Genomic DNA, 11281 nt, shown 5'->3' on the forward strand with positions numbered 1-11281 from the left:
AGTTTCCATAACTGTACCTTTACCGTGCGGCGGGCGCGGCGAGAGGCTGTCAGAGCTGCCGCTGGCTGCTGCGTGCAGAAATATCACCTGGAAACAGAGCGCTCCATCCCGCCGGCCCCCATCACTCCAACGCCTGTCGCTGTAATTAAGTTGAAGTCAATGATTCTGCAGCGGCGGTGAGAAGCAAACATGCAAACACATGCCAGCGTTCGCAGCCAGGCAGAGGGAGAGAGGCGGAGGGTGGGGTGGGAGGGGGTTAAAAATAAATAAATAAACAAATAAATAAACAGCAGATCCAGATTGGGTTCCGTTGAAATTTCTCATTCACTTTCATTAAGCCCCGTTTGATTATATTGATCAAATTAGCCGCCGCATTTCTTCCCTTTCTAGAACGCCGCTCCTTGTGCATCGCTCCTGGTGGAAATGTTATCTGACAAGAGGTGCTGTAACGGTAGTCGGAGTCTGTCGAACAAAACACGCTGTTTGCTCTTTTTTTTTTTTTTTTTTTTAGGTTCCCAGAGCATGACAGGTTGTTTCCCCCGCAACAAAGCCATCAAATATTCTCTGTGATCCAACATTGTGTTGGAGGGGAGGCCTGCTGAGTGGGAAGCCGGAGTTTGTTAAAGCAATGATTTATGATTAATGCCAACACTAAATAAGGGACAAAGTGCCTACAGTACAAATCAATTACAAAGCTACAACGGCAGACCTTTCCCCGAGGTCCTACTAACGTCCCGAGTTGTTATGGTGATTTTATTGGAGGTGGGTGATGCATGCATATAACGCACGCAATACATCTATATCAGCCCGAGCTGGAGCCAGCTGGAACGCTTTTGATCTTTGATTAGTTATTTTATTGAGATAAAATGGGACTTTCATGTTGTGCCACCGCGCAGTTTGAGTGCATTTCAGCATCTCCCACCCTGACGCCCACCTCCAAAAAAACAAACAAACCAAAAAAAAAAAACCAGAAAGCAAAAGCAGACAGGACTGCGCCGAGCAAAAATAAATTACCACAAGAGTGGCTTCTTAAAAGTAGGCAATTCATTATTTTTATGAAGTCAAATTATAAACAAATTTTAATCCATTAGGCAACCATCCATTCTAATTAATCAACAGTAGTGAACTCCATCTGAAAAAGGAGAAAGGTTGTTTACTCTCTCCACGGACCAGCGGTGCATATTTCACCGTCTCTTCCCCCCATTCGTAGAAGAAGAAGAAGAAAAAAAAAAGTGTTCTCCAAATTACAAATCTAAACTGCGAATCCTAACACTCGACTTTTGGCACCGGGATGTTTCCAGGGCATTTGCAGATGCTTGAAATAATCTCCAATGTTTTTGCTCAATCTGCTCTGAGGATGGGTGAAATAAATACTTTAAACTAATTAATGTAAGACCAGCTGTTCCCAGCACTTGGCTGGCGCTGGTGAATATTGATGGGAGGGAGAGGCAGCAGGGCTGTTTGTACAAGACTCAGCCCGCCACATAAACACGTATGAATACTGGATGAGAGCAGAGAGGTGCTGCACGTAAGAAAACCTCCCTTTTGGCGCGGACCTTGCCTCCGACAAGCGCGCGTTTAATAAAGCATGCCGCCGAAGACGCTCACAGATCCTTGGCTTGAGCTCGTACGGACACGAACACGTGTCAGAGACGGCGGCGTGTGCGACATACTGTTATAGTTTCACCGGGGCCGTACATGTGTCTGCCGCCCCCCCCCCTCCTCCCTCCTCTGCTCCCCCACCGTCCCTCCTCTGAGGCCCGGCGGAGAGGCTGGACAGCAGATGGCCGGGCCCTACCCTTCTGCCGGTGATGAATGGAGGATGATGTCATCTCAGGTTTGACAGGCGCCCGTGCGTGCGCGCACAAAGGAAGCGGCGAGCCCCCCTCCCGCGGGGTCACACCGCCGGCCCCGCTCCTTATTTCGGAATCCGCATGACATCTCCTAGAAAACAGGGCTAGCTGGATTTATGTTCCAGTTTATATTACTTAACCCCTCATTGTCGGGCTTTCGGGGTGGGAACAATGCGAAGAAATCTCCAAGGGACCTATCAGTCCACCTTCTTTTTTTTCTGAGAGGTGGGCAGAGCTGGGATTGCCCTCTGGAGATCAATACGGACCGGCTTTTTGTTACTGTCAGCCCCAATATGTGTCAGCGTGGCCAAAAACGAAGCCTCTCCCGTCTTCTGTTAGCTCTTTTAGGCTGAACAAACAGAACGTTTTTCCGGATCTTTAACCAGTTTTTTTTTTTTTCTTCTTCTTCCTTTTCCTTCGCAGAGGACAACCCGATGTGCACCCCGACAGCAAGAGACAGCTACGAGAGGTTGTCGTTGGCTGGACAGGCTCTGCCTCCTGGTTTCCCATCGCCATTTCTCTTCCCGGACGGCCTGTCATCAATAGAGACCCTCCTCACCAACATCCAGGTATTTTCTACAGGACCCCCACGAAGCTTCGCTGTGATGTCATAGTTAGCATCGTGTTAAAGTACTCCCTTTAACCTCTACCGTCTCGTCAGACCTAAAGATGTCTTAAAAACATTGCACACATTACCTGTTTGATTTTTGTCCTGAGACAGCTTTGCATACACAAACTAGTCTTTAAAAGTCTGTACCTTTTAATACTTTTTATCAGGGATGCATTGATTGCTAGGCAGGGGACCGGAATAGAGCCGATTTCCAGCTTGACATGGAACTCAAAAGTACTTTTTTTTCTCTAAAGCATAAATGCTCTACAATTAAGCAGGTAATTATGTAATTATTGCCACTGAAGGCAGGTGATCATGTAATTTCTTGTGTGTGTGTGTTCCTTTGTCATAAATGAGCTGATGGGTTTGAATGAAACTCCTACAGCGGGATCGTTAAATGTACATCGACGACTGATTAATATTTGGAGTCAGCCTGACTCAAGATGGCTGCCACATCCAATCGACCTTAGCAAACACAACGATGGCAAGAACTCAGTGCGTTTCACAGACACTGAGCCAAAACTGGGTGTGGTGGTAGCTGAGAGTCACTCACAACACACACTCCAAACAGTAACAGATCGAGTCTGGTCTTTATTTAAAATGTTGACTTTTTTTGCATTAGGTCAAGGAGTTATAGTCTCATTCACTCAAGTCTTGAGTTTAGAAGGTTATTTTGAGTGAGGAAGACTCAAAGTTAGATATTTCTCTCATCTGTGATATGTATAACAGGGTACTTATCAAAGTCTAGCTTACTGTGTGAGTTTTCCCCAGTGTAAACTACATGAATCTAACTGATCGAACTGTGAAGAAAAGTTAGTTTCACTCAAGCGTTATCTCGGACTCTGCCCCGATCCATTTTAAACTTGTAGGGACAAGTGTTTGCCTGGTTATCTGGTTCACTTTAATGTTTTCCATTGTGCAACAAAAGAAAAGATTAGGTGGAGGTATAATCTGGTTCAGGAAGGAGGGTTTCTTGAGTCCAGCTGACTACAACTATCCATGTCCAATAACCTGGATCTATTTAGCTCTAAAACGTGATGTCATTTTGGTAAAAATAGACATTTTTTTCCCTTTTTGTCACCCATCACCTAAAGGCAAAAGGCAAAATAATGCGGATTTTAACAAAACTCTCAAAGCATATTCATTGGTGATACGTTTACAACTCATGAACTTTTGGAGTCAGTTCAACTGAAGGTGGCTGCCACATCTAATCGAACTTAGTCAACACAAAAGTAGATAAAACTTTGTCAGTTTTACAGACAAGGACCTAAAATTTGTTGTGGCGGTAGCTGAAAGTCCTCCCCAACACATACTCTGAGCACCACATCTTGTGCAACATCTTTGCCTAAAACTTTGCCATTAGCTGTTGGAGTCAACTCTTGTCTGTCTGTTAGCAAAATATATCATGAACCACAAGACAAGTTGTAGTGAAACTCTCAGAAAGTAATCACTGGATGTTTGTCCACAACTGATTACATTTTGGAGTCAACCAGATTCAAGATGACCACCACAGCTTATCAACATTAGCCTACACAGAAATGGCTTTAACTCAATCACTTTTACACCTATTGAGCTAAAGTTTGACATGGTTGTACGTGAGAGTCCTTTGCAGAATACGCACCAAGCATTAACAGATTGTATGACATTTTGAGGTTAAGATTGAGCATAACATTATTTTCAAGATTTAACTAAAGCGGCTCGAACACAATGACAGTCACCTGGTAAGACAACTAGGGACAACACAGGGGAAGACGCTGACTCCAAGAAAATATGTGAACACAGGGATAAAAACCAACACCGCGCAGGAAAGACCACAAAAAAATGTATACCAACATAGACACGCTGATAGTCACTGTCATGAATGGCGGTGGGGGATATGCATTCCCTTTAATGCATCTATATCTGATATAAGTAGCTGTCATCGATGAAAACGAGCAAAGGCATTTTTTCTTTCCTTCCAAACTTAGATGTCATTTAACATCCTCCCACAAATTTATTTGCCATGCATGCGGGGACCAGTGAAACCTTCACACTCACACTCAGAGTGCCGTTCCGGCTTCAGCTCAAACCCCCTCAATCAGAAAGATGAATGCCTCTCGCCTTCTTTTTCTGGGTGTAATGATGTGTGTACCCCGCTGCCCTTCTCATTGCACTCGTTCCACTGGCATCAGAGTCCCGCTTCTCCTTTGGCTCCGTGCGGTAATTAGAGAGCCACAACAAAAAACCCGTCGCGAGCTCCCAACACTCCTCTTAGTCATCTTTGATAATGATCCTCGCCTTGAATATTTATATACAAATCAACAAAATGAAACCAAGCAGAAAATGAAGATAAAGCAACTTAGAATAAATTGGGGTTAGAAGAATCAACAATTAGTAAGCCATAGTCCAGTGGCTTTGATATAATTGCATGTGGATGGGGAATAATTGTGATGAAAGTCTCCACGTTGCTGGATTGCTTTCACATCCGAATGTAGAGCTGTCGGGAAGATGCGTTGGATGGTGTTTCGTTGAAGAAGTGGTACAGAAATTAATTTGGTGCATTTAAAGGCAGTCTTGACACAGATGTCAGCTGTCGAAAAGTGGTTTAAAAAATATTACAAGCCATATTAACAGCTCACCTCCTGGAATTATCAATCAATGAATCTACATTAGTGTCCTAATTTCTTTATGCTTTGCCTCCAAAGAGGCAGGCTTTCCTTTTAACCTCTTGAAGTGGATTAGATGAGTAGTTCTCTGTCTTTTTGTAGGTCTTTCAAAATTGTTGTTTGATATTTTTTTTCTAGGACTTTGCCTGCTTTTCCCTCATTTTTAGTCCATTTCTTATACCTGACCATGCATATTGCACAGTGTGTGCGTAAAACAAATGAGGAGCATTGACAAGGGCAACAAAAAAGAGGAGTCCAGCCTAAAACAAAACCCATCTGCATTTCTTTAAAGTCGTATATTTAAGAAATCAGAAAAAAGACATCATCCTTCAGTTGATCAACCTATGTCAAATGTTCAGCTCATAGCTCCTTGGGAAGCCCAGATAACTCAGAGATAATTGACTTAAGCAAACAATAAAAAACTGAAAATAATTCATACACAGTATACAGAAAATACTTCAGACACTGGACTAGAAATTACTAAAAAAAAAAAAAAAGGCTGCCAAATTTCAAAGAAAGACTTTGAAAGACCTTCAGAAAGTCTAAAGGGCTATTGATCAAGACCACTTTAAAAGATTACAAGAAAGGCTGGCTGCTTGGCAGCAAAACACCAACAAATGAGGAATGACTCAGAACTTTTGCACGTTACTGTACCTAACAGATCCATTTGCAACTTTTGATGTGAAAGTTGTTTTTTGTCTTATATTTTCTCTCCCACCTTTTTTTTCCGTACATCAAACGTCACATTACCATTTTACAATAAGGGCCCCCTTTGTCAATGCTTTATAAATAGGTTAATAATGAATTTGTAACCTCTTTATAAAGCATTTATAAACCAATGCTCATCCACTGAAGTAGGCTTGCCATTGGGCATGATCAGGTGCTGTACTTTGATTCTAAACTATGAGGAATACAGGTGAACAGTGAGGATGGAGAGTACTGATAAATCGCTTGGTTGGTTCCCTATTTGGAAAGAAACAAGTCAGTATTGTCCTTTTAATCTAATGAATTGTAACTGCTCATTAATGGTTTTTGTAAGTGTTTACAGCCTAATGAATATTGGCATTATTGACTGTTTCAGTCATTTATAAAGGTACCCTTATTGTGAAGTGGGACCATCTTCTCTTTCTAATTCCACCAACAGGTCTGTTTTGTCACACTTCGTGCCTATAAGCCAAAGGTTGTCCAGATGTACCCGTTCACTAAAAACACACAGATAATCACCACTGAAGCTCTGTGGTAAATTTGCGTTTCCGTTCTCAGATGGCGTGAGCGTTACGGTGCAGTAAGTTGCGCTGTAAGTACAAATCCGACAGGATTAAAGGACCGGAGTAATACAGCTGCAGCCGGCGTTCGGCCCTGATCAGTAGAACATCGGCGACACACTTTCCGTGCGGCTCGCTGTCGCTTCCCTTTAAAGCTCTTAAACTGCCCGCATCGCTCCCAGTTTCTCTTCTCCCTGATCTCCATTTTTTTTTCTTTATTCACGAGGGTGTGCGCGCATGTGTGCGTGTGTGTGCAGGGCCTGCTCAAAGTGGCGATCGACAACGCGCGGGCTCAGGAGAAGCAGGTGCAGCTGGAGAAGACGGAGCTGAAGATGGAGCTGTTCAGAGAGAGGGAGCTCAGGGAGACGCTGGAGAAGCAGCTCGCCATGGAGCAGAAGAACAGAGGTACTACCTGAACGCCGCCTGCCACTGTGTGTGTGTGTGTGTGTGTGGGTGGGCAGGCACACAGACTGGTGTGTACCCAGACTTCACAGACCTGTGCTCAATTAGGTACTCTAGCTCCTGTATGTACTGACACAGTTCTCCGTGTACGTGGGATGTTTCGTTGCCAGGCACGCGGAAGCCTCTCCGCTCCTCTCCTGTTCCGCACAAAACTAGTTAGATAGTTTTTTTTTTTGTGTTTTGGGTCTGTTAACATAATTGGAAATCCACATCCCATGCAAAGCCTGGGCTCAGTCTCATGTAAAATGCATCAGAGTCGTGCGCTAACTGTATCGTTTATGTTTAATGAGAGAAATTCATGAAAAATATCCCAATAAATTTTTCAATTAGCTTTAATTCCCTCTAGCCGTTTGCTAAGTCACAGTCAGTATTTGCTCAGATTCTCTCAGTTAAATCTTTATTTAACATAAAATATTTAGCTTTAATTGACTTTTTCTCTTTTTCTGGCTGGATTTCAACCAGAAGGGTTTCTAGCTTTGGCTCATCGGGATAGTCCAACAATCAGACTTCATTGAGTAAAAAAAGTAAAAAATGAACAACAAAAAAAAAAAACAGAACAGCACTGCTAATTCCTCTCGAAGCTCATGTTTCGCGGCTGTGCTTTTGCTCCCCGTCTTAGCGATCATCCAGAAGCGTCTGAAGAAGGAGAAAAAGGCCAAGAGGAAACTCCAAGAAGCTCTGGAGTACGAGTCCAAACGGAGGGAGCAGGCTGAGCAGACCCTGAAGCAGCCGTCGCCCTCCGACAGCATGCGTTCCCTCAACGGTCAGATGATCTACAGTGAGATTCCCTGCATCACATTTTCTAACTTTTTTTTTTTCTTTTGATCGCGTAAACCATCTCCTATGTCTCCTGTATTTTAATAGTTTAAAATACTTACATATATTTCATAACAAAGGAGGAAACCGTCAACGACCAACTGATTTTTTTCTGATTTGGTCACCTGATTCTGCTGCTTATTAGTAAACTATGTAATCCTTAAAGATTTACAGGTAATTTACTGGATTTATCAGCTTAATATTTCAGCTCTAATGTGAACAGGAAGACGTACACTCACCTTATCTTCTGCAGGCAGGTGATATTTAAAACATACTAGTTCCCTCAGAGAAAGTAGAAAGTAATAATGCAGAGTTCAGAATTTATAATGGAAAGAAGTTTCATTTTTGCATAGTCTTACTCAGATATAACCAGTAATGCAGAGCAGATTTATTCAAGAGTTGCATACATAGTTTTATAGATTTTTTTTAACTTTCATCCATTTTAACCCCAGTTTCAAGCTTTCTGAGAGCAGATATTTAAATTCACTCTTCACAGATGTGCTGTAAATCAGATTTTTGGTCAGTGGAGATAGTCACACAGAGTGGCACGTTTTGTCCAGCGCGCACTTATTGACATGGAGCACGGATGTCGCTCGGAGGCTTCTTGGTCTCTTGTTTTGGGGGGATGAATGATGCTGCGAAAGCAGTGCCGTGATAGGTGGATGTCAGGCGTGTTTAACGGCGGTGATCCCTCTCCTCTCGCAGACTCTCTGACCCCTGAGATGGAGAATGACCGCAGCAGTGGAAGAACAGATGCTGAAAGGACAATACAAGGTACAGGGGCTCAGATGAGACAATAAATCTCCCTCTCTTTTCCTGGCTCTCACTTTTGCTCTCTCTTTTTTTTCTTTTTTCTGTGCGTCTCCCCCCCTCCTTTCCTTTCCTTTCCTTTCCTCTTACATCCCCCTCCTTTACACACACACACACACACAGCTTCAGTTTAGGAACATTAGTGTTTCTGTGCCTGCTGTTCAGACATCCACCACCATCTGGGCCACAGCACCAGGTCAAGATCATTGGTTTTCTGTCGGAATAATATTATTCTTTTACTTGACTTTTAGTGGTTGGTTTTAGAAGACAGGTCCTTGTCAGAATAAATGCGCTACAGTTGAACAACCGGGCTAAAAAAATAAGAAAAAAAAGTTGCTTATTTACAACTCAGGAGCCCATAATGAGTCATTAGAAACCACAAAAGCGCTTCAATCCCCCCTTTGATAGTAATAATTGGGGCAAATCAATCCATTTTATGAATAAGCCTTGTTACATTTTTAATGATTTGTTTGTTTGTTAGCCTTGGGGGTGCAGTTTGTGTTCGGGGAAGGGAGGGTGGAGGTGGGTGTGGGGGGGTGGGGGTGGGGGGGTGCTTTAGCGATAACCTCTGTAGACTCTCTTCTATCTGTGTTTACCCAGATCCAAGACACCTCGCAAAAGGTTGAATGTCCTCATTATTACTCCCAACGTCTTGCTTTAATTCGTCCGCTCAGAGCTGCCCTTATCAGCGGGTGAGGTCCCAATTTATCCAGAGGAAGAGAGAGGGAAAAAAAAAAGGGAAAAAAATAATTTAAAAAGTTGCACATAATTTGCTGTGAAAAGTGGGAAATTCGCCGGCTTTCAGAGGAACTCCGCTCCCCCCTTTAACTCTTTCATGTGCGATTAGTCTACTCGAGCTGGTATTTTTGTGAAAGGGCACAAAAAAGGGGGAAGGAGAGAGAAACGATGACTCCTCCTTAATTAAATGTCATTCAGTCTCTGCAGGCATCTGAAACAGTTTGATGCCCCCCTCCTCCAAACAAAAGGAAATCCATATGTCATCATTTAAATACAAAGATAACTTGCAGATAGAGTAATTATGGGCCCCTATTTCATACCAAATTAGTACATTTAGCCTGTTTAATACTTTTATAAATGGGCTAGTGCAGTTCTGTTAAATAAAATGCATTAAAGCGTCACTCTTACAGCAGCCATTGTCCTACTTCTAAAGCATTGTGGAGGTTTAAAGAAAGCACACATATAGTTTAAAACCTGATGCCTGTTAAACAGTGCATTGTGACTGTGGAGCGTGTAATTTCTGCAGTCTCTCAATCACTCTGATCAGTGCCTCGAAGAGTGGAATGAAACCCAATAACAGGCTGCACTTTTTTGTGTTTTCTTCAATTAGAGAAGCATTTGTCTGCCACCCATGTCTCCTCTACTCTGCTCTGCAAGCCTCGCTGTATAATTAACCTCAAATGGCAAAAAATGATGTTGATAAATTACACAAGCAGAAAGAAGGAGGAGGAGGAGGGGGGGAAACAAGCCTATCAAAGCTGAGAAAGCTGGGGAGAAATGTGTGGGTGCGTTCTCGACTCCAAACTCAGGGAGGCGAATTGGAGGGAGGGAAGGGGAAGGAAAAAAAAATAAATAATGAGGGGCATAATTTTAGAGAACTAATTATTTCTATTTGTCTTTTGTCACACTTCTCTAATTCTGCGATATTAACACAGTCTGTGTTTATTAATTGCTTTTACAGTGTTTTGAATCGAGTCCAAGAGGGAGTGTGGCTCTTTTCACAGGCAGGCGAGCTGCTGGGACCCCGTACCGGCGCTGGTACTGCCTGCCTGCCTGCCTGCCTGGCAACAGCGGCGCGCGTGTGAATATCTTCCCCCGGTATCTCCTCCGGTTCCCTGCCACTTCCTCCCCGCTCGACGTGTTCGGCGAGTTTACACGACCCTGCGCGCGCCGAGATAAAGTTCTTTTGTTGCAAGATTAAACATCAAAACAGCTAAAGTGAAATTAAAATTAAATGAACGAATGTCACTGAAGCAAAAAAGACCGTAATTAATGGATCCCTTAATTGTCTTCATAAAATATTTGCATGGGCATAATTTGCATAATTTACATGTATTAATTAATCTTTCAAAGGAATTTTATGCTGAGAGAGGCCAAAAAAAATCCCCTTTGTTTTATTTAGCATCTAATGAAATATTTATTCTCTTTAATGAACTTTTCATCTTGATTTGAATGTAAAAATACTGAAGTTTTGCCATATTTTAATGAGCGTCTTCCAGAAAACAACGCGTCCAGACGTCACAGGGTTTTCCAGTGGCGTGTGGAAAGCAGATGTTTCAGCGTTTGCACACCGACTGGGCCGGGAACCGGTGAGAGCTGCTCGTCAGAGCCCTCCCCGCCGGGTTGGATTTGATCTATTAGGAGTCAAACGCTTCGATATTTAACAGCCTCTCGACAAAGCACTGGCTGTCAGTGTCCGTCAAATAATCAGATTGTCTTTGTTTTCATTAACACCCCTATAAATTGCCGCGACTCTGAATGAAGACCATCAACACAGGCTGGCAGGCTGTGAGGTGTGTGTGTGTGTGTGTGTGTGTGTGTGTGTGTGTGTGTGTGTCGAGCTGTGCATCCCGGCCCACTTCTCTAAACATTCCCCAGCCCCCTTTTTTTTTCTTCTTTTTTTTTTCTGCGTTTTGTTCTTTCGCGCCGCCACATTCATGCTGGAATGACTTTTACGCAGAACTCGGTGGTTGTTGCTTGAATAGAGGCAGCACCAGAGTGCAATGCCTCTGAGACCTACGGCAGTGCCGGGTAATTAGCCTGTGTGTTTGTACCCCCCCCCTCTCCCCCCCTCCCTCCCTC

At 43.3% G+C, this 11281-nt stretch overlaps 1 protein-coding gene across 1 annotated transcript in view; it reads left to right on the top strand.

The window, feature by feature from the left end:
* The window catches only part of dachd (dachshund d), a 106043-nt gene that overhangs the window by 92193 nt on the left and 2569 nt on the right, over positions 1-11281 (top strand). Inside the window, 4 exon segments of the mRNA XM_025004642.2 lie at positions 2277-2422; positions 6631-6778; positions 7455-7613; positions 8357-8425. Of these exon segments, the coding sequence (XP_024860410.1) occupies positions 2277-2422; positions 6631-6778; positions 7455-7613; positions 8357-8425 (522 nt within the window).

Source organism: Kryptolebias marmoratus, linkage group LG6 (assembly GCF_001649575.2).
Source record: "Kryptolebias marmoratus isolate JLee-2015 linkage group LG6, ASM164957v2, whole genome shotgun sequence".
Lineage (NCBI taxonomy): Eukaryota > Metazoa > Chordata > Actinopteri > Cyprinodontiformes > Rivulidae > Kryptolebias > Kryptolebias marmoratus.